The 24,777-nt window shown below is 36.9% G+C and overlaps 1 protein-coding gene and 1 long non-coding RNA gene across 2 annotated transcripts; both read right to left on the bottom strand.

The window, feature by feature from the left end:
• Nucleotides 1-1,669: 1,669 nt before the first annotated feature.
• On the bottom strand, nucleotides 1,670-5,898 carry LOC107685838 (uncharacterized). Its single transcript, XR_001633995.1, has 3 exons — nucleotides 5,862-5,898; nucleotides 3,833-3,958; nucleotides 1,670-2,081 (listed from the first exon to the last, which is right to left on the bottom strand). It is a non-coding gene; the product is annotated as an uncharacterized LOC107685838 (long non-coding RNA).
• Nucleotides 5,899-6,766: 868 nt separating this feature from the next.
• On the bottom strand, nucleotides 6,767-9,872 carry LOC107685799 (potassium voltage-gated channel subfamily A member 3-like). Its single transcript, XM_016482518.1, has one exon. It carries the CDS (start codon nucleotides 9,783-9,785, stop codon nucleotides 8,238-8,240), a length of 1,548 nt encoding a protein of 515 aa, XP_016338004.1. The 5' UTR covers nucleotides 9,786-9,872; the 3' UTR covers nucleotides 6,767-8,237.
• Nucleotides 9,873-24,777: the final 14,905 nt, after the last annotated feature.

Raw genomic sequence — 24,777 nt, 5'->3', positions numbered from 1 at the left:
TTGCTAGGGTGTTCTGGGTGGTTGCTATGGTTTTGCTATGGTATTTGGTTGCTAGGGTGTATTGTTGGTGACTAGGGTCTTACTAGGTGGTTGCTTGGGTGTTTGTATGTGGCTACTTGGGTGTTCTAGATAGATGTTTGTATTTTGCTATAGTATATGGTTGCTAAAGTGTTCTGGGTCGTCCCAAGTTTGTGTCTAGGAGGTTGCTAGGGTATTCTGGGTGGTTGCTAGGGTGTTGCTGTGGTATGTGGTTACTAGGGTGTTCTGGGTGGTTGATTGGGTGTTGTTTTTTTTAAATTTTTTATAAATCCTGTTTTATAAATACATTTTTATTTTACCTTCACAAGTACAACCAGGAAGTTCAGATTAGTTTAGCACAAGACATCAGTTTCTACATTAAGCCATTAAATGATTCTGCCTATAGTTTATATATTTTTTCAGATGAATTCATTACATTATGCAGCATAAAGTGGTAATGTTGTGTTCATCAAAATATGTTCTGTTTTTTTTTCATGTGAAACACAGAGAAATCGTGCAGCTCTGAGGCTCTGTGGGTTGTTCTGGCTAAATCCCAACCATATGGGACCGCTGTAGATCTGAAACTAGCAGACTCACTCAGTGATTCTTCAGGGGCCAAATGCTTCTCTGTTGTACTCTGGTGCTTGATAAAACAAATATTTAATCTTCCACATTTGTCTTTTTGAGCTTAGATGTTCAAATATTGTTTATGAGGGATGTGGAAAGATTGTTTTGTTTTGGTTTGCTGTTTGTAATAGAAGAGGCTCAGCTGTGTGACTTTAAATGTCAGCTCTGTTGAAAAGGCCTGTTGCACAACCAGGTGTCAGGTTTGTGATTAATAAAAAAATATTATTATTAATATTTTATGTTTCAGTTTAATCGTAACTCCTTTTTTATCTACATCATCTTTGAGGCAGAGCCTGTGTGAAATGAATTCTATTCTTCTGGAGGACAGAAGACAACGAGTGCAGTGCTAAAAAGAGGCGGAGCTACATAATGTTTATGAAAATGATCAATTAATGTTGGATAACCAGAAAGTGTCCAAGACTTTAAGAATAAGAATGGTGTACTAAAAACTGAAAAGTTGTCCTTTGCGTTTTTGAAAAGTTTTGTGTACAGATGACAACATTGTCAAAACGATCCACGTTCACAAGGATCCACGAAAATGACTAAAACCACTGTATTATGAATGCCAGGTCAGTAGTTAGTGATGCCACTTTATAAAGAAACACTATGCACCTGTGCACTTAACTATACATAATGTGCATGCGCATGACATCACCATTTTTACAAATTCACCTTTTTTTTTGTAGGTATTGGTATATAACGCGCATTTTCCCCCCAAAATGCTGCTCTCGTGTAAATGAACAGACAAAACGCATAAAGTTTTCCATTTGTAGTTGAAAACTGACTTGTCTGAATGTCTCGTTTTTCTTTTTGAACAGTTAATCTATTATTTTATCATTTAAAACCTAGCAAACATGTTTTGCTTGAAAAGTGTGCGTGGTTTGATATTTTGTTGTAATGCAGTGACATTCACAGATTTTTAAGTGTAGCTGAAGAGTCTCAAATACCTTTCTATATCGAATGAAGTACTTCAGACTGTTGATTCCATCAAATGAATATATAGGCAATATAAGACAAAAATATCTGTCTGACTATTTATATGGTCAAAGAGCAAGAAAGATTTAGTTTCCACATAGTTCTCACATCTGGCACAACAACAGCTAAACTGTAAATACATGATGGACACCAGAAAACAGCTTGATTCATATCTGCCAGATAGCAGAGGGCAGTTGTGTCATAGATGATCAGCTCATGTCCAACAGTTCAGTTCTCTTCGTATTGCTTTCTTCATATTAAATGTGAATCTGCAGAATTTACCCAAAAAAGGCCACTGTTGCGGTTCACTGTGAATCAGCCAGACGTAAATGAGAAGTGGCAGTAGAGATATGCGGGCATCTTCTGTGTTGTTTGAAGGTGAGTTCTGTTAGCAGAAAGGTTAACGGCCTCCGTTTCTATTGGTCATCCATCCTAGGCACTGTGTGGATCACCCCCGGAGCCTGCAGAAACAGACACACGCAAACGTATTACGCTGCTGGAATGTGACAGATGAAATGAAGTAGTTTACTCACACGCTCAAGTGAGAGGGAAGCACATCTTTCAAGCTGAAAGACTTTTATATATTATACTGCCTACTTGAGCACAGCTCTGCATTACAATGTGTCTCTCTGTCATGATTATCTCACTCTCCCTTTCAGTCGACCTCTGTCTCCGGCAAATTAATGAACTGAAGCAGACGCGGCACCTCCGGTGACAATGATAGAACAGTTATATCACTCAAGAGCGAGTGCGAGATGACTAGAGGAGATTATTAAGATATTGTGAGTGCAAACACATGCACTTAAAATGAATACGGTCGTAAACTGCTCCAGTTACCCAACAGTTTTAAGAATCAAGGCAGCATTACAAGCATAAATGAAAAGAATCTGCTCTATTTGCTGGAGCCTTCAAGGTTAAGTAAACAAAAACTTTAGTGTATGCATAATCATTTGTGAAAGGGCATCAATTTATATTTGTTTTCATATTATAAGAGGAAAAATGTCTTGAAATCATACAGCTGAAGGCCGTAATTTGTGCCAGAACAGGTCGGATATGAATACAGCACCTCCGGAATTTGATCTGATCTGATCTGAGTTTATTCCTATGAAAGGCATTTAAGGACAAAACTTGGATTCAAACTTGAAATGGCCATATCTCTGACATGTTCGGTTTGTATAGCAGGAGGAAAGCCCTTTTTTTTTTTTTTAAATTTTAGCACCATCTGAGATGTGTTTCCCTAAAATGACGATATATTAATCTAATGTGAAATTTTTTTTTTGCTCTGCATGGCAAAGGGCATTTCATCTGCAAATCAATGCCATGCATAAACACACTTCATTCACAACAATACAGTTTCATGCCAAATAATCAATTTATCTTCCACAACAGAAATGCCAATATAGCAGCATCCATCTGGACAGAAATAAAAAAACAGTTATATGCCCTATATATTTTATGCTTTTTATTACCTCTTATTGTGTAAAATGAGTGTATTTAAAAAAAAAAAAAAAAAAAGGGATTTTTTGTTTGAATTTAGGGATAAAATTTTACTTTGAAATTTGAGACTTTCAGAAAGGAATTGTTTTAAAAAAAAAAAAAAAAAAAGGGATATTTAAAACTGATCAAAAGTGCCAGTCAAGACATTTATAATGTTAGAAATGATTTCTATTTTAAATAAATGCTGTTCTTTTGAACTTTATATGTCAGCAAAGTATCCTGAAAATAAACTTATCAGAGTTTCCACAAAAAAATATTAAGTAGCACAACTGTTTTCAAAATGTATAATTATAAGAAATGTTTCTTGAGCAGCAAATCAGCATATTAGAATGATTTCTGAAAGATCATGTGACACTGAGGACTGGAGTAATGATGCTGAAAATTCAGCTTTGAACCACAGGTTATATAAAATTTATAAATTACATTTTCAAATATATTAAAATAAAAACAGTTATTAGTTAAAAAACTGTATTTTTTATCAACTAAGAGACTTTTTTCAAAAACATTTAAAAAATCTGACCTCAAATGTTTGAACGGTAGTTTAAGTGCTATAGGTGCATTAAATTCTGCAGAGTTAATGATTTTCTTTTGATTTAACAGCATATGTGAACAATTACGGTTAAACATTTATGCTAAGAATCAACTGCATTTTAGTGCTCAACAATAATATTGGGCAGCAAAATAATATCTAGAAAAAAATGCCTTTTTTTTTAACTTTCTAAATCCCATTGTCTTCATTGTTTTGGAGTATGTCACAAGTGTGTTTCAGTTTGTCATATTAACCTTATATCCATCATCAGCAAACTCCAGAATTTCAGTGAACAGACGTCCATGTTGCTTCCTTGAAAGAAACACAAAAAGGCAGTTAACTTTTTTGCAGAAGACACAGTTATAAACACCCTTTAGGAAAGAGTTAATGGACTTGTGAGTCTTAGGATGAAGATGTCAACCTGAATTTTAAGAGATGTCGTGCAAGCCACAACACCTCAGACAGCAAGCTCTCTGTGTTAACACCTCGGATATAACAGCTAGCAAATGTGAGAGTCAGTGCAGGCACCAAACGAACACACATACACTATATTAAGAACTCATCCTTCACAGCTGATCATAGACGAGCCCTTGGTAGTCAGAGGAATGCTTGAATGTTTCAGAGAGATGGAAAAACAGTTTAAAGATCTGAATATGGAGGGAACAATAAATTGGGCAGAAATTAGTTTGTAGATTTTTTTCTACATGCATTAGACAAGGCGTTTTCAAGCTGGGGTCCAGGGACAGACAGGGGGCCACAAGGAAATGCTAGGGGGTCTGTAAATAAATACGATTTTTGATTAAAATACGTAAATAAAGTAAATTAATGAATATGATTATAAAGTAAATTAATTAATTAATTTAACAGTTCAGTACAATAATGAATACAAAAATTGTAATAATGTAGTCTAATAAAGTTAATTTAATAAGTTAATTATTTTCCAAATAATACTTTATACATATTAATACTATTATTTTTCACACTATAAAATTTTTTATACAACAAATTATATAAATGCCTTTAACATTTCAGCATGGGGTCCCTTGCATGAGGATGATGATAGCCTATTTGGGGGTCCAATGCATCTAAAAGTTTGAAAACTAGACAAGCAAAAGCTTTTAGTGAGGGGAAAAAAATGTTGCATCCAAATAGCATTGTAGACATGATAAATTAATTTATGTTCTTTCCAGGGTCTAGATGGCCAAAGTTAAACCCGGCTTTCAAAGATATGCACAGGACTTCTTTGTCATCAGAAGAGCGATTTTTCTTTTGCAAGGATGCGTCACTTGATGGCAGCACTGAGCAACAAGTCAGCAAGTACCTATTTGTTTCATACCAGTCAAACAAGCATTACATATCTGGTGTTATGAAAGTGTACAAGTAATTAGACTAAATTGAGCAATAAATTACATGCAGATTTGTTTTGATTAAAAAAATGTTTGTACTTGTTTTCTTTATGAATTAATTTAATAACAGCCATGCTTGTCTTCTGTTGCTGCTCTATTTCTAGGTAGTGTAAAACGACGACTAGGGCGGAAAGCGCAGACGTCTGTGACTGAACCGCACAGATCTACAGGTTGAAAATGATTCTCTCTGACTGAGCGCTTGGAACTTGTCTCTAAAACACCCGTCAACGGGAGCGTCAGCGTGAAACCTCCGGTAATCAGCTCACGCTGCACCTCGCGTCCTGTTTTCTCCACAGGAGAGCCAAATAGGGAACGTCTGAGTGAGCCCATAACCTATACACAATCTCGCTTTGACAGCTACAAAGAAAAAACACCCGAGCCAATAACAATCCACCACAACCTACTTCGCGCACTGAAGCCGTGCATGCATTTTGCAAGCACAGCATGCTTTTCATCTGTCTGTCTGTCGGTCCGTCTTGTCAATATCAGTCATTTTCCACATGCAACACATTCAGTCATTTGTAAAAGATTTAAAAAAGGGAAATATGTGGGAGTGCATCAGCTCTAGATGGTTTGCAAACCCATGGTTATGCAAATTGTTTGCAGAAGCTGTTTTACATAATGTTTAAATACTAGTATAAGGCTGCAAAATGTTAGAGATACATCCAATAAAGGAATTGAGATAGCCTACATGATACTTTTCTGATTGCAATTCTCACGCTCTGTTTTGCCAGTCAGGCTTTGTGAACCATCTGGAGCGTTGCTCTGACAACGGGGGAGGATGTCATGGTGACATTAATGGGGGTTACCCAGGAAACTGTAGTCGCCATGGAGACTGCATCAAAAGGCGTGATCTCTCAGTCTTTCAGTTTCTGATCTCGTAGTCTCCCATGTCGTGGAGGCATCGAGTCCAACGTACTTTTTCCCCTCGATCCAAGCCACCTTTTCAGACGCTTCCTCTTTTTTTCTCCCAGAATTCAGAACCGCTGTGACGTCTCACTTTGAGGGAAATCGTGAACGCTCTATTTTTTAGGCTATGGACGTGATTTGAGTTTTACATAATCTGGAGATGACTACATTTTCGCACACCGAATAACTTGATCACAACATAAAGATATATTTGTTTTCATTTAGTATTAACCAATTTCATTTGGTACAGGCAAATCAGATTCAATAGACACACAGCTTTGATTACATTATTAACAAAACATATTGTTTTTGTTTTTTGTTTGTTTGTTTTTCCACATTCATTGCATTTAAATGAAGTCTGCACTGAGATGTATTGGTGATTCTTCAACAGGGGCACTTTTTGAAAACGGTTTAATCTATTTTAATCTATATTAATTATCATGGAATACTGATCACATGACCTTAATAACCTTGAGGTAAAAAAAAAAAAAAAGTTGTGAGCCAATTAACATAATTAATAAAAATACAAGAAACTAATTGTTTCAGAATCAAAATTGACAAACCAAATAATGTTTGGCTATGACACCTAATAGAAATCTACTCTAAGGTCATGATTTCTTCTTAATTCCTAAAATTAATGATATTCTGTCATGTATAACTTCATAACATTCATAACATTTTCTTGAAAAAACAACAACTGAATATTAGTTAATTTATTAAAAACTGACAGCAGTATTGGGGACATGTAATTCTTTGTTATCAAATATTTGTAAAAAAAAAAAATAAAATATATATATATATATATGTTTTTGTTTGTTTGTTATTAAGTTCCTTGTAAAATTTCCCTGATTTGAACGCATTTTATAAATTACTTCAGAAGAGAAGTTAAAAAGTCTGGGTAGGAGACAATTCTGGCAAATTTCACATTTCAGCACTCTTAAAATTAGGAAAAAGCAATTAAAGAGGCACTTTAATCTATTCTTTAAAACTTTTTTTTCTTTTAAAATCACCTTAGATGACATGAAAGTTCCCCTAATTGAAGATTCACCCATATATTCAACAAAATACATATGATCAACACAGCATTATCTTCAGTTTGTTCATATTAACAGCGACACATATTTGGTTGTTTCACTTTGCCACAAAACGTAAGATATTGTGAATACTAACGTATTATGATGATTATATGTTAACACTGATAACAAAATGCAGACTTACGAGCACAATATTTGCAGTGTGGGTGCTTCTTCTTTTTAGTCCCTGACCTGAACCTTATCCTTTGTGCTGTGGACAAATGCAACACGTGCATCGGAGTTTGGCACCTTTCTACCAAAAAAGCGCCCTGCGATACTTTTAGTTTAATATGCTGGCTTGTCCATAACATGTAGGGTACAACGGATCTAAAGGCCCCGCGGGGTAAAAGGCCCTTGTGATTTACATACTCCCAAAACACTAAATAGCAACAAAAACTACCACAGTACTTTATTAAAAAAACCTGTTTATCTCTATGCACTGCTAAAATGTCCTGATTCATGAGGTGTGCACTGACAAAAGACTTGATTTTGAAGTTTTTTTCTTCAGATTTCTGAATCTTAAGGCGTGCAATAACAAAATACTTATTTTGTTTTTCAGATTTATGTAGCTAATAGAAATCATTAGTTATTTGATATATCTCAAGACTTACAGATTTATGATTTTTACTGAAGGAGATTTAGATTTCAGTACCTGTTGAATAGCCAAAAATGTATTTATGTTGGTAAAGGATGACGATGCAGACTACCTGTAGAGCAACTAACTGTATTCTGTAATTATCATTTTGTTAAGTATGTGCAAAGTGGATTGATGTTAACTGCTCTAGTTACAATGTGAAATCTGACTTGTTACATTGTAACTCCATGAAATGCCATAAGTGAGTAAATAAACATAGCTACACCATTTGCTGAAGTATTTAAATGTTACTCTAAAATATCTTGCTACATCAAAAGTATTTGCATATGGTGACAGATTTTCACTCTAGCTGCCTTTGTATTGATTTATTTGTTTAATCAAAACAAACTACTATTTACTTTATGCAAATTATATATCTCCATCTATATTCAGTAAAAATATTTTTTTTCAACTGCCATTTACTTTGGGAGCCAAACAAAACAAAAAAAATCACATTTTCCCTCAAATGGAGGCTTTTAGCCCCATTGTACCCTAATAATGCAGCACCTCGCATTCGCATTCGTGCCATCATGGTGATTACTGCAAGACTGTCTGGCACTATACATGATTTACACATCTGTGAAAATCTTTTTAATATTCACGCAGTTTTGATTGTTCTGGTTGGAGTAGTTTGGCTGTTTGAAAGCACTATTTATTCCTTCCTCTATGACCATATATTCCGATTTACTGAGGGAGGACGTGCTCTGTGTCCGTTTCAGATCTTCTGTGGAGTTGAGATGCTGACAGCTGCCAACGTGGAGGTATTGTGCGTGCTCTTCCCCATCAGTCTCCCGGTGATAAAAGTAATTGAAATTGGACACAATGACAGGTACGGGCAGCGCAATGGTCAATACGCCAGCGATGGCGCACAAAGAACCCACAATTTTGCCTCCAATGGTTACTGGATGCATGTCCCCATAGCCGACTGTAGTCATGGTAACCACAGCCCACCAAAAAGCATCAGGGATGCTGCTGAAACTGGAGGTAGGGTCATCGGCCTCGGCGAAGTAGACGGCACTGGAAAACAAGATGACCCCAATGAAGAGGAAGAAGATGAGGAGTCCCAGCTCCCGCATGCTGGCTTTTAGGGTCTGGCCGAGAATCTGGAGACCTTTGGAGTGGCGTGATAGCTTGAAGATGCGAAAGACCCTCACCAGACGGATCACGCGGAGGATGGCGAGCGACATGGCTTGCTGGCCGTTGCCTTGACTCTCGGCCAGCTCCGTCCCCAGAGTGATAAAGTAAGGAATAATAGCCACGATATCAATGATATTCATGATGTTTTTGGAAAAAGTAGCCTTGCTGGGGCACGCGAAGAATCGCACGAGCAGTTCAAACGAGAACCAGATGATGCAAAGGGTTTCGATCACAAAGAAAGGGTCTGTGAAAGTGCTGGATGCACAAGGGCCAGTGCCATTTACAATAGGAGGGACAGTAGTTGGGTCCTTGTCGTCCCTAAACTCAGGCAGAGTTTCCAAACAGAAAATAACAATGGAAATCAAAATGACCAAAACAGACACAATAGCAATGCCTCTGGCAGGACCAGAGCTCTCTGGGTACTCAAACAAAAGCCAAACCTGTCTCTGAAATTCGTGGTTTGGCAACGGTCGCTCTTCTTCTTTGATAAAGCCCTCATCCTCGCGAAATTTCTCCATGGCTTCCTCGCCAAGTTGATAAAAGCGAATTTCCTCCGAGAAGATGTCAATGGGAACGTTCGCAGGTCTCCGAATGCGCCCCCCGGATTGATAGTAGTACAGGATGGCATCGAAGCTCGGTCGGTTCCTGTCAAAGAAATACTCGTTTCTGAGCGGGTCAAAGTAGCGCATCCTTTTCTTCGGGTCCCCGAGCAACGTGTCCGGGAACTGGTTGAAAGTTTTCAGCTGGGTCTCGAAGCGCAGTCCCGAGATATTGATGACCACTCGCTCGCAGCACTCGTGGTCCGGCTCGTATCGATCCAGCGACAGGTGACTGGGAAGCGCCGCGGTTTCCTCCAGCATATTATCGCACGCGACAACTGTCATGATGTCCTTCTCCGTCTCCGCATACCCGTGGTTGTCGGCGTTGGTCCCTCTGTGGCTGGCTGAGGGGGAATCAATGAGATTGTAGTGGTCATCCATATAGGTGAGGAGACGGAGCGGCAGAGGGCGACCCGCCTCCCCTACCTAACATCGGGTAAACTGAGGGTTTCTCTGTGGCGCGCTCTCTTTTGCTTTTTAACACACTGTCGCCGCCCCACGGAGCTTTATAAACACATGTCTACTCCCGCCCACGGCGAGCATATGCCCGACACATTTCCACCACTCGCCCAATCGGAGCCCAACTAGACAAGAGCGTCCATTCTCAGCGCGCGCGCGCCGCTGTGTTTTGCCTTGCGCGCGCGACGCAAATCATTCACAAAGTGGCAAAAACACTACTCACGATGTGAGGGGAGCTATACAAAGAGGTTCTGCGAGGTTCCCTTTTGTCCAAACAAAATCGTATTTTTAAATCTCTAGGGCAGTTAATTAACAGTCATCTACTTAAAAAAAAAATTTAAAACACTTTTTTTGGTGAACGTTTTTTTTTTTTTTGGTGATTATATTGGTATGTAAATCTACTGAATGGAATGCATACTGTTGCTATGGTTACCTGCTCAGGCAAACACGACTTTCCGCGTTTATTTAGTTCGCTACGGTAGTTTTACATTCTTATCAGACTTGCAAACCGACAAAACTGACATTATCGCTTGCATATGACAAATAGAATAATAAAAAAAATTCAAAACGTCTTTAAGCCATTTGTGTCTCATTAGAATCTCAGCAGAACCTTAATGACAGAAATTGTTTTAAACAAATCCCGTCTTTGTATAATTCGCATATTGCAATAAGGAACGGTAAAATGCCATACAGTGTATTGTTTACCAAAGGAATAGTGTGTTAAAAAAACAAATGATGTCATAATATTTGTGTAAACGACTTAAGTGTCTTTGTTTTGTAATTTTTTTTGCAAAAGTAGCCTATCGTGAACAATTGCTTCCCGTTTTTGTTCAACAAACTGTTTATTGCTTAAGGCTTTGTCTGAGAAAAGCGTTGATTGGCTGAACGTTCCTATGAAGACAACGGAGCTCTCCATGGTACTGAAGCGGCGCTTGAGCGAGCGCGGGAGGGAGGAAGAGACTGACCTGTATCTGCTGAACAGAACCAGATCTTCACAATTAGCCTTGATGTACCTTGATGTTTTGTGAAGTTATGAACGCACTGAGTCTGAGGTAATTCAAAGTCTTTTTTTCCACGACCTATTAAACCACAAACAAAGAAACATAAAATATAAGTATGTATATTCATACATAAGTATGTATAATACAGTGTAAATATAAACAAAATCTAAACTTTGTTCAAAGGCTCTTAATTTCTGCTTCTCCTGGTGTTCAATAGAAGAAACTTCACCACTGCATAAGCAATAAAGGCACATTTGTACAGTTATGAAAAATCATTTTGCAAGGACACAGATAAATTCTTCAAACACTACTAAAATAGCTTTCCCCCCTCAGATTTGAGAAGAATGATGTTGTGAGCCTTGATGTGTCCCTTGCACTCAATCTTCAATAAATGAGCGGTTTGACACACAGGGAGGAGTGGGTGAGTAGTACAGATACTCTCTTCATACCCAGCCTCCACCATCGTCATCACAAAGCTGTTAAGATGGCAGCTCTTTCCTACACCAACAGCTTCCCAATCTCGCCCTCTCGCTTAATCTTATTCAAGCACGTACCGGTCCTCGACTCAAGAAGGAACTACTGTCAGTAATTATGTTTGTGTATGTGTATCCTCATTCCTGAGCTCATGTTAAACAATCCCCCTTTCTGATAATGGAATGGGTTCTCCATTGTGATCTCTAGCTCATATCTGTCATGATTGCACAAGTGGGGATTGGCTAGCCACAGATTAAACGGGTTATTTGCACAGCAGCAGCCATCAAGAGAGCACAGGGGTGATTCATCTTTGTAAAAGAAGAGCTCAGAGTAATTAAATATTCATGAGCATTTTTGGTCATGCCCTCTGTATGAGCCTGCAAATAGTAATGCATTATTAATCAGAATTTAAATTAAGTGAAACTATTCTTTCAATGGCTGGCTTTGGTGATGAATTCTTGCACTCTGAGTGCAGCCGAAAATACGGTAGACCACAACTGTGAGGGAAATAAAATACAAATTAAGTACTTTGACACACTGTGTCTAGACAGTCCAGCAAATATAAGCTTGGTGACTGCAAGGCCTCTCTGTGCCACTAATTTACTACTCGCTGGTGAGCAAAAGCAGAAATCGATGGGGGTTTGAGGTCACTGGTCAGGGAGCCACCGCCAGTGAATGCATAAGCTGGAGATCATTACATGTTCACATTGGTCAAGGTCAGTACAGGATAGTAGAAATATTTCCTATCCAGACTGGCCTAGTACTAACAAAAGAATGGCAATTGATTTGTGTGAAATTAATATCTGTTGAATGTCTGTTTTTGGAAACTACTCTATTATAACTGTGATGCTCAGTGGCTGGTCAGTTATCGTCTCGGCTACTGTGTGTAATGGACATTTTAAAAAGAGGCTTATGTTAGGATGTATGACATATTGCCTCGGATTACTGTCTTTTATATAATTATTTTTGGTCAAAGACTAGCATACTATGTTTGTATTGGTGAATCGTGCAAAAATATGTAGGTCACATTTCACCCCCAAAAAAATCAAACCCAAAAAAAAAAAAAAAAAAAAAAAAAAAAAAAAAAAAAAAGCCTATTTTAGGATCATTCTTTTTGTATAGTGACCATATTTTCATGACAATTAAGCACATTTCCCCCCAAAATCTAATTATAATGTTTTGTGTGTGTGTGTGTGTGTGTGTGTGTGTGTGATTTCGATTATTATTGGTGGAGATTCTCATTTTAAAAATTTATGATTTCTTACAATTCAATGATTTCTTAAATTTAAGTGTCAATTACACATTGATGGCAGAACAAATACTGCCATGATATTTAGACACTTTACAATTTATACATAATGAATATCACAGTATGAAAGCATGTTATTTTTGCAACTTTGGAGTCCATACAGTTAAGTGAGTGGAATTTACTGTCGTAAATATACCACTGTCATACTTACAGCGGATAGCTGTGAAACTGCATTTGTTGCTGCCATAAAGCAAGTTGACCTTTTGGAGCACTGGAAAGAAACACAAGCCATTTGCCGTATTAGAAGTCAGCATATCATCAGAATGATTTTGAATCAGATATTTCAAGGTAAAAGCTTACATACAGTTGCTTTAAGAATGGAAGTTAGAGATAATGAAATATAATCATGACCTAATGGAAACCAATGTCACAATGGAAACACAATGGAATCAAAAAAATCTTAATTATCTTAAAAATACACTTTATTTTCTTTAAGCAAATGAAAATATTTATCCCTTTTTTCCATGATTTTGGGTGAAAAATGATTTTGGTAGAGTTTACTGTAGCATCAATACCTCAATTGAAAACTCATTAAACTCATCTTCTATTTTATATAGAATAAAGTTTTGCTGCCACTTGTTTTGGCAGTATTATTAAATGCATGGCATCTTGAGCATCTTCTTACCCCTGCTAATTAGGCAGTGCTACCAATCAGAACAGCTATTGCCATGGTAATTAGAAAAACAAACACACAGCACTGACTTGGACACCTATTTCCATGGGAGTAATCGCTGACACCTCCTCAACCCTGCCAACCATTTCAGCCATGGGGAAATGTGACATATACACAAGTACAATACACTCCCACGTATGTACATATCAGGGATGTACATACACAGACAAGCACACAGTTGCTTTAAAAAGATTGTAACATCTCATATATAAATATTGCAATTAGAAGAGAATGAACAAGCAAAATTAGTGCATTGTCCTTTGTAATTATGACATTCATTTGTATATGTTATTCTTGTTAAATGGGAAAAGCAAAACCAAAATTTTACACATCACCAGTCTAGCAGTGATTTGCATAAGCACTTCAATCAATGGCCAGTTGTGGGGCTTGTTGTCATATATAAGTTGTCACGGTAGAATCATGACAAAATTTAAGGTAATATGCAAAAAAATAAAAATAAAACAATTGTTTCATCTACAGCAATTGGAATTGTGAACATTTGTTGAAAAGACATGTCACAACTTTCCGTCCTTATGTGTTTCTTAAAGATTAAATTTCTTTTTTTTTTTAAAAACATTGTATGGGTCAAAATTATCAATTTTTCTTTTATGCCAAAAATCATTAGGATATTAAGTAAAGATCATGTTCCATGAAGATATTTTGTAAATTTCCTACCATAAAAATATCAAAACTTAATTTTTGATTAGTAATATGCATTGCTAAGAACTTCATTTGGACAACTTTAAAGGCGATTTTCTCAATATTTTGATTTTTTTGCACCCTCAGATTCCAGATTTTCAAATAGTTGTATCTCGGCCAAATATCGTCCTATCATAGTAAACCATACATCAATGGAAAGCTTATTTATTCAGCTTTGTTTTTCAAAAAATTGACCCTTATGACTGGTTTTGTGGTCCAGGGTCACATATTAGAATGATTTCTGAAGGATCATGTGACCCTGAAGACTGGAGTAATGATGCTGAAAATTCAGCTTTGCTGAATAAATTACATTTTAAACTATATTAAAATAGAAAATAGTTATTTTAAATTGTAATAATTTTTCATATTATTGTCTGTTTTTACAGTATTTTTGAGCAAATAAATGCAATCTTCGTGAGCATAAGACACTTCTTTCAAAAACAGGAATATATATACGTGACCCCGGCTGGAGATGAAGGGTGAAGGTCGGGGGAAAGAGAAGCACTGGAGATTAGTGGCTGTAACTCACCTCTCTTTATTCCTCTCTCTTCACCTCTCCTCTTTAGGGCTCTGTCAGTGTAATGAATGGACTGAGATTGGTTAATCTCCCTCCTGGCTATTAGGTTATTTCCTGATATGCCCTTGGGAGGGGACCATGTGTGTATGCGACATGAATGCACCTCCCGTAACGTTATCCTGACAGCGGGGTTCTGTGTGAGACACACTCCACAGATTGTCTGTTTGCGCTCATCCATTCTTCCATCAGTGAGAGTTCTCTACTTGCTGCTGTTGCCACAGGACATCAACTTCAATTCAATTAATCAGCTGCAGATGGCTTCGAAGAACGCTTGACGTGGAGTTCACATCAGTCAACATACTGAACACGCGGGGAACACTGGCCGATGTGGATGAGATGCATCTGAACGTCTGGCATTAGGCATGTCAATGAGAATCATTCTGCGGTTAGTAGTATGAAAACAAACAGAAGGATGACATTTCCTTTATTCTGTGGCACAAATAAATATTCATTTGCTGCTATTTCCCAGAGAGATGCTTTGTGGTGACTCATCATGCCTGACACTGACTTTCACTTTCAACAGTAAACGAAAGATTCAGTTGAGAAACATTTTGAATTCTCTGTAATAAACATGCCAATTAAATGCTAATATACAATATAGTTTCTACAGAAGAACCAAATGAAGGCTTTGCATGCTGTTTGGCATATCAAATGACAGAATTTGTTGTAATGAATCTTGCATACACAATAGACCTTAGTTAGAGTAGATGCTTCATTTGATTTGACACATTTATGCTTTGGTATGCTTTATGAGTTGGTAAGATTTTTTTTATTGTTTTTGAATGAAGGCTCTTATGTTCACCAAGACTGCATTTATTTGATCAAACATACAGTAAAAACAGTAATATTGTGAAAGATTATTATAATTTAAAATAACTATTTTAATTTTTTTTTTAAATGTAAGTAATTCCTGCAAAGCTGAATTTTTTAGCATCATTACTCCAGCCTTCAGTGTCACATGATCTTTCAGAAATCATTCTAATATGCAGATTTGCTGATTTTGTGCATCTTACTGATTACAAACTTTTGATAGTGTAATGGGAACTGGGGCCATCAACCTCTAAAAAAAAATAAAAAAAAAGATATTCCATGTTTTATGTCAAAAGTTAGTGGTTCTTGTATGTATGATCATTTACATCAATTTGAATTGAATGTGGAATATAGCATTTTCAGAGAAGAAGCCATTGCATGGCTTCAGAATGTTTGCAGTGTAGTGCAGAAGTTGTATGGACTACTTTTATGATGCATTCTTTTTCTGTCTCTACAGCTCCAGTCACCATCATAAACAAGAGCACCCTGGACATTCTGTGAAATATCTTCTATTATGTTCCACCAAAAAAAGAAGGTCATACCGGTTTGAAACGACATAAGGGTGAGTAAATGATGACAGAATTTTAAATTTTGGGCGAACTATTCCTTTAAAACTATATTATATATTGAACAGACAACATAAACAGCAATATAAAGTAGATATAAAGCCAACAACCAAACCTGTTTGCTGGTGTAAAATACCCATAATGCTTTAATCAATGTGCTGAATGCTTCAAAACAGCTGGATTTCAGCCCCATCCCCCAATACCCCAGTGCGTCCTATAGGAGCTGTTAAAGACAGGCAAGCCTAGACACACATGCATTCTGCTCCACACAAGGGTGGGAAAGGAGCCCCTACCCTGTGTCTCATTTATCACACCAGGCATCCAATAAACACTCACACACATACACACACATACATAGATGCACAGGTAGACAACCTGCCCTCCATACATAAAATGCAAGTCTATGGAAAAACAAACACTCGTGGCTATTCGCAGTTGACATACATACTCCAACATCCATTTGAGTGCAAAAAAAGCCATGCACTCACACTCCTGAATAATTCATGTGCGCACACTCGCACACTTATAACCCATAATCCACCCACAGAGAAATTGAGAAGGGTTTTCCCCTGGTGCAGAATTAATGAGCTCACGCTTCCCAGCCCCCACTTCCTCTTACCTCTCCCTTCCTGCACCTCGGAGCTGGGAAACACTGGCAGCTGAGCGCCTCGCAGAGCCAGACCACGTGTTTGGTATTCATTGTGTGTACCGAGATTACCCTGATACTCTCTATAGGCTTTAAGCCACAACATAACAAATACATGCACTGTTTATATGTGTACTGTATGTGTGAGGTTATTACCTTAGCCAATAAACAATTTCCTGCTAAATCCTCCACTTTCAGCTCAACATCAATGCTTGGTTACATAATGTAGGGGCTGCCACAACAAAAACACATGCCCTATACAACAGTTATGGTATATAACAGTAAATTATGCAAAAAGAGCAGGAAGGGTTTATCATATAGGACGCTAGTAAGCGGTGATCTGAGGAGACCCGATAAGAAACGGTGAGAGTGAAAAATGCATGAAATATCTCCTAATACAAAGCAAACATTCAGGTTTTCACATGCAAAATGCTACTTTACAGATTCAACATGCCGCCAAAAGCTTTACATGTCAATCAAACAGTCTCTTCCTGTCTGAGTGGGTGGATTGTGTTCAGAATAAACTACAATATGGACCGTACTGTATCCTGGTATCAAAAAATTTGGTCATGTGTGTCTATTGCAATACTCAGTCTGAACTAAAGAAACAAGAGCGCTAACAGTGTGTTAAAATTGGTAATTGAGAGGAACTGTGAGAAATGTTATCAGAATTGACTTTATCCATAAAGAAGTGATTGCATGGAGAACATCAGGACTCCCAGTGGCTTCAGTTCCTGAACTAAAGCACTTAAAAAACAATCTCTTATCAGTCTTCAGGTGTCTGGTAATACAGTATAATGACGCATTTGAGATACATTGTGCAATGTGGATTGAGCTGTGCATTCTTGCTGTTACATATTGAACTGCATTGACTAACAGAGATTCTATTGCATAATTTAAAGCAGTTGTATGCATATTATACTGATCAAATGTCTATTCATATCTTCTTCTATGGAGGTCTATGGAATTTCGACGTGATGTTTAAAAGAGAGCTTTAAGCTTGCATGCTGTTATCACTGGCTCATGTTAAATTGCCGTAGACTCATCTGATTTTCTTCAAAGTATTTCAGATTACACTGAAGCCAATCAGTTCATGATATTAATAGCAGTGGGAGGAACCAAATTGCCTCTGAAAGTAAGGTAAGAATTATCATTTAAGTGATCCAAGCTTTCACATCATAACTAGGTCAGGCAGATGACATCGAATGTAGACATATGTTGACCACTTCTGTTGGTGTCCGTGGGTGACGTGTATTGATGCTGTGGTGTTTCCTGATTTACTGCATGAGAGCCCACGTTGCGAGACCTGTAATCTAGACGCTGTGAAACTATCAAACCTTTGTTCATTTCTTTATTCTCTCTAGTTGTATACACTACCCTTAAACGTATGTGGTCTGTAAGTTTTTTTTTTTTATTAACAAACGTTTTTATTTAGCATGGATGCATTGAATTGATCAAAAGCGACCATAAAAACATTTACATTGTTACAATAAATGTCTGTTTTAAATAAATTTTTCATCACAGAATCCTTAAAAAAAAAAACATTTACAGGTTTCCACAAAAAAGTCTTAAAAACTGATAATAATAAGAAATATTTATTGAGCAGCAAATCAGCATTAGAATGATTTCTGAAGGATCACATGACACTGAAGACCGGAGTAACGATGCTGAAAATTCAGCTTTGCGTCAGAAATAAATTAAATTTTAGAGTATATTAAAATGAGAAAAAAAGTTATTCTAAATTGTATTAATATTTCACAATATTACTGTTTTTACAGTATTTTTGATCAAATAAATGCAGCATTTGTGAGCATAAGAGACTTCTTTCAAAAACATTTTAAAAATCTTGACAACCTCAAACATTTGAAGGGTAGTGAATGTATGTCACGGCACAAATTCTCAGCATTTTAATCGCCTTTGTGCCTTCACTACTTCATTTTAAATGGTCCTGTGGTGTGACTAACTATTCCATGCAACCTCAATTAGTATAAGATCATAACACTGCGTGTATATTAATTATAGAATAAACTATTTTAAGAGCAGTTTTAGTGACTTACAGCATGTCACACCACAGGATACGTCAGAAACTGCTTGGTTAAAGGAGGCTTTTGATTTGGTGGTTTAGGGGCATGAAGAATGAGACAATTAGAATGATATGAGAGATTATGTGTAGTCATTGTCCAACCCATAAAAACCCAAATTCCTTGAACTGACTGTAGTGAAATGCATAATTTCCTCCACAAAAAGAAATACAAATCCATCTTTTCGGTCTTGCAAGAAAGGCACAATTGATGCAAGCACCACAAATGATTTTGATTCCATCTTAATGATTTTAATCCAGTTCACATCGGCATCTCTCTCAAGTGGAGGAAAAAGTGGGTTAGATCTCATGAGTCCACTCCATGTTCTAGAAGCAACATGGATCTTTTTCTGGCATGCAAGTCTTGCGAGATGTTTATCTTCCGGTGAAAATAAAACCATGACTTAATGAAGTTCTGCACTACAATGATGAAACCGGCATGAAGCATTTGAAGCTGCATGCCATTTAAATAATTCCAGCTTTGTTATTTAATTTACAATGGAAATGTATCTGTATATTGCATCAAGAAATGTTGCGGTGCACTAAAACGCAGACACAAGACAGCTGCAGAAAATCTATACAGAATGATGCATTCCCTCCAATGTGAGGTGCATTATAAATAGTTTGCAACAAAGGGTTTTATAAACCCACAGCACTATAAGGATCTATATCACATTATGATGCATCTGCTGTTTTAACTCTATTACTTATGTAGACTTTGAAGTACATTACAAATGCATGTGTTATGTCATCAAAATGTAATATAAATAGAAAGTAGTACCAGGAGACATGGCTTGTCTTTTCCATTCTAAAGATATAAACACCTTAAAATTATTACATAAACAAGTTTAATTTCTTAACAGTGTCAGCATTAATTATTGTAGAACAGCCGGAGTTGTCATGTTATTGCTGCGTCTTTGAAGCACCAAACGATAGCAATTGCCTCTGAAGTTTAACTAGAAATTCAAAGCAGAAAAGCACTGAAAAACTGACTAACAGTAACTGACAGCTTGGGCACAGTGACACAAATGCTTAGTTTGGTGCTTTTGAGGTCAGTGCATGTTACCGTAAACTCGAAACAATGAAGTGAACATGGTTTTGGTTGGGGAAAAGTTGGATTATTCTATCATAAATTCTCCATTTCAGTTACAGAAGCCACAGGCTAACTGGTAATTATTGCAGTCATCTCACTTTCTGCTCATGCTTGAGATACAGCTAAAGGGTGAGCTAACTAACTAGAGGCCAGTGGGATTGGGGTTGGATGAGGATGGTTGATTTTAGGGCTGTGTTCCATGCAGCCAAGGCAGCACAGGAAGATTTGTTAAATGTTAGAGCAGAGCCATCATCTGACACCTGGAGTCATCAGGCTCTGGTCAGCTCTGTCCGTCTGTTAAATGCCACAGAAATGTCATTAACATAAAAATGGATGGGAAGTAACTGAACGGGATCTAGAATGCCATTCAAATTTTTTTAACAGCTCACATGCCACAAGAAAGGAAACATAAAATCATTTTCATACATAAGATCAGACATAAAATCAGTCTTTAAAGAAAACTAAACTCACTCTTCCTCTACAACATTCTCAATCAAAAAAAAAAAAAAGTCAATATCCTGAAATTGTAATGAAGAAAACGGCCTCATTAAAAGATTGAAATAAAAATTCGTAAGTTATCTGGTTAAATATTTTAGTATTTCTTGAGAATAAAAAGAGCAAAGTAGTAAAAAATAGGAGATAATAATAATAAAAACAAACAAACAAACAAACAAATTCAGACATAAAAAATGCACCTCTTCTATAATGTATACGGTATATCTTCAATCTTGTGATTAAAATTCATTATGATATTATTTCTGTGGTATACACTCTAAAAAATGCTGGGTTGTTTCAACCCAACTTTGGGTCAAATGTGGACTAACCCAACTTTTGGGTTAAAAATGTAATGTAAAAATTTAACCCAACAGTTGGGTTAGTCCATATTTGACCCAAAGTTGGGTTGAAACAACCCAGCATTTTTTTAGAGTGTAATGTGAAAAAGTTCAACGTCTTGAAATTGTAACAAAGAAAAATGTCTCATTAAAAGGTTGAAATAAAAATTATTTGAAGTTTATATATAATATGTAATTTACAGAATACATAAATTACATACAAAAAAAAAACTTTGTTTTGGAAAGAACATTAAACTTTAAATTTATAATAGTGATTTATGCAATACATTTTTTATTCTGTGACTACAAAGCTTGACATTTATGTAGTAATTACATCAAAAACTTAAAGGTAAATAGGTTTTCAAAAGAAGATAGGCATTTCCTTATTTGTCATTGACCAAATAAGATACTTGCTTGTGATACTTTGCTTCTTTTTCTATTTTTCAGGTTATGAACTGTTTGGTGTTAATCTACTAGATTTGAGGGTCTGGAATTGCATTCTTATAATCTCAAATGAGTAGATTGAAGAATTGAGGAGAGGAAGGTAGGAAAGTCCGGTCAGGGAATCCTATGACTTTATTGATTGTGACACAGACATGTATAAATGCCTGACATCACAGCCTGCCATCAGAGTTCATCACTGAAACAGAAGGGAAAGTCTCATCTAAATGACTCTGACAAATGACTCTTTACATACAAGTAGGAAGGAGCTCTAGAAGCTCACAGCACGCTGCAAGATGCAGTTATCCAAATTACTGAAGGAGGCATTAAAATTGGAAGCATAAATTACTGTCTTTAAAAATGTAGTCTGTTGCTCTGTAAACCAAATCTGCACGTTCTGCTTGCTGTGAGACGACACAGCTGAGCACTGCAAATGTGGCTAAATGTGTCAAGTCTAAAACCTAAATTTCCTTGCATGTTAAATTAACACGCTCCTTTTTGAGAAACAAACGAGCGTTATCATTTCTGCTCCATCCCTCAATACAATCCCCCTCCCAGCAGTAAAATCCCATTCCAGTGTGCCTGTGTGCAATTGCCTCAACCCAGTGATTTATGAAAAGGAGGAAAAATCTCTGTGCAGATGGGACTGAGAGGCTAGAAAGAGGTATAAATATTCCTGATCATGTATTCAGCTGCCCCCGAGGTCCCTCCGTAATAGACGGTATATCTTCTAGTGCCATTAACCTGTGAGATCAGACGTGGTTGTATGGTACAGGGACAAGGAAAGCTAATTACGTGGAACCGCTTGTGATCACACCTGTGTCCTATTCTCTAGGTAACCTGGGCGTTGTTGTTGTCACCTTCACCATACGAATATTGACAGTGGGATTGTTTTCTGAGAGAAAAACGCTAGTTGAAAGCATCGCTGGCCCTTTGTAGTGCAAAATGAGTCTTTGTTAGTGATTCTGTTTGATAATCTCTAATTGAAAAGAACAAACGCAACATATCTCAGCGTTTTTTCATTGTGTATGAACAGTCCGTGCCATAAAAATCAATGCAATTATTACACATTTCAATCTATATCGTATTTAGATTCCAAAACTGTATTTTCTTGTAAAACATACTCCAATAATCTGTTTTATTTACAACTTTGAAAAATCAGTGTACACTGTTGCTAACACTCCATATTAAAAATATGGCTATCCCACCTCCAGATTCATCTGATTGGTCCATTGTTTTACAGCTGACACTGATCCGTTAGTAACTATTTTTAACATGACATAACAGTGTCTGTATACTGTTTTCATAGACCAGCAATTAAAAAATAGGGCAGATGATAACATGAGAACGCATTGCACCACAACTAAAGTGGGACACTCCTTACAGGCAGTTACCTCTTCCAAATGAGTTCAAAGTCACCATGATAACAAAACGGACTATTCTTATTTCTTTATGGAATATTGAAGTGTTTATTATAAATAATTTATACGTGCATCATTATTTTTTTTAATTCATAGGTCCTCATAATCTTTAATCAAAAACATGAACATTAGCTTTCCTTCGCAACAACATCTCTTCTCTGTTGATGCGTGCACTGGTTTGAGGGCAGGACAATAATCCCTCTCTTCTAACATCCTGTCAGTCACATGAGATCACAGCAATTAGCAAACGACTCAAGTCAAGTTCAAGTCAAGTCAAGTTGAGCTTTATTGTCATTCTGGAGGCTGGTTTTGATGTTGTGCATGACTAACCTCTCAAAGCACTTCATCATGATTGGAGTCAGTGCTATGGGACGGTAGTCGTTTAGACAGGACACAGGTGATTTCTTTGGTAATCAACAATCCAATCATTCCTCTATAGACAAAATGCAGTCCCATCCCACATTTTACAACATTTCATGCTGACTTTAATGTTATTGTGTTATAAAAACACATAGTACACACAAATATTGGTTTAATAATCAATCTTTAGATTAGATTACAACTATTTTTTTATCTATACTCTTTGACTTTGAATGAAATCTCAGCTGCCATCTTGGTAGCAGTGAATTGGTCGCAATGCATTCTGGGATGGATACATTTTGATGCTTTTAAAGCTAGCCTTTAGGCTTATTTTTATTCCTTAGCTTTCATATGTATATCATATGTATATGTAGAGTATATATCATGTGTATATTTAACTTATTTTAAAATATTGTTTTTTGTTTCGTATTCATTACATTACATAGTGTTTTGAGAACATTATTAAAGACCAGATAACTTTGAATGAACATTCTATTTGTGTTACTGGAAGAATGTTTGTTCATAACTTTTAGAAAACTTTTCAGAATGTTAGCCAAAGTTCTTAGAATGTTCGCTGTTAGCTGGGAAATTATGATTACTAACGTAACCTCGGTTCCCTTATCGGAACGAGTGTTGCGTAGGCTTTCGTGCTATAAGGCTGCACGTGAATTGATGATTGTCACTTTTGACTAAATGGCGCTCATAGCCGACGTATATAGCGGTTGGCACCTCCCCTTTTGGCAGGTTGAAGCGCCATTGGTTCGTGCAATTACACAAACATGAACAAACCAGACTTCAGTATCAGAAGGTGCGTTCACGCCACATCGTAATTACCGTGATTACGAGATTCCAACTTGTAAAAAGCGTTCACGTTCTTGTAGAACTGGTAATTACAACTTGTGAACTGGGAGTTTGCTGAGAGCTACAACTTGCACCACTACCACCTGACCACCTCAGACTCATTAGGTGCTATGTTTAGGCATTGATAGTGCAATAGTTCCGAGTCCAAGAGTGTGAACAGCTCCAAGTAGAGTGTCACGTTGTCGTCTCGAAATCACAGTAATTACGACATGGTGTGAATGCAGCAAGAGTAAACAGGAGTTTTCCCATAAGCGTCAGCAACACAATGCTCGTTCCCTTATCTCAGGGAACTGAGGTTACGTTAGTAACCGGAGCGTTATTCGCTTGACAGCTCGCTAGGTTTTGGAACATAAGATTTAGTTCAAGACTAAGTTGAAATGACTTTTTGCTTCTCCTATTTGGTTTAGATATTAGAAGGTTTCAATCTAATACATGTAATCTAAAGCAACATATTCATGAAAGATTATTTTCTCATGTAACTGAGACCATTTCAGCATGTTTGCTGCAAAGTGGACATTGGTTTACCATATCACATTATACACTGACCTGTAGATGGGCTACAAGTGGAAGTCAAGCTTAATTAACTAATTAATTGAAACTTCCAGCTGCTGGTTGCAGCATCTGTTGTTGGAATCTTGTGCTGAGAGTCTCTGGCAGTGTTGACAATTTAGCTACTTTGTAGCTAGATTTAGTGACTTCCCCGCCCCTTTTGAGAGCTTTTTCAAAAGTTTAGGGACAAATATAGCAACTTCTTGGACAAACCTTATCTAAGTTCTCATCTTGCCCACTGATCTACGTTCATATTTCTAAGTTTAGGGACAAATATAGCAACTGCTTGGACAAACCTTATCTAAGTTCTCATCTTGCCCACTGATCTACGTTCATATTTCTATAGATCAGTGAATTTGCCATTGTGATGTCATCTAGTGACCTTTAGCTACCAGTTTTAGCTACTTTCAATTGAAAGCAGTTGGCAACACTGGTCTCCGGTGAGAATTAATTTACTCTTTCTGCTAACAAGCCATTGGTGGGTCAAATCTGCTCTCTTCAGAGGACTTCAAAAACAAGAT

This window comes from Sinocyclocheilus anshuiensis, unplaced genomic scaffold (assembly GCF_001515605.1).
Source record: "Sinocyclocheilus anshuiensis isolate Anshui unplaced genomic scaffold, SAMN03320099.WGS_v1.1 scaffold822, whole genome shotgun sequence".
NCBI lineage: Eukaryota > Metazoa > Chordata > Actinopteri > Cypriniformes > Cyprinidae > Sinocyclocheilus > Sinocyclocheilus anshuiensis.
This window is presented reverse-complemented; position numbering and strand designations above follow the sequence as displayed.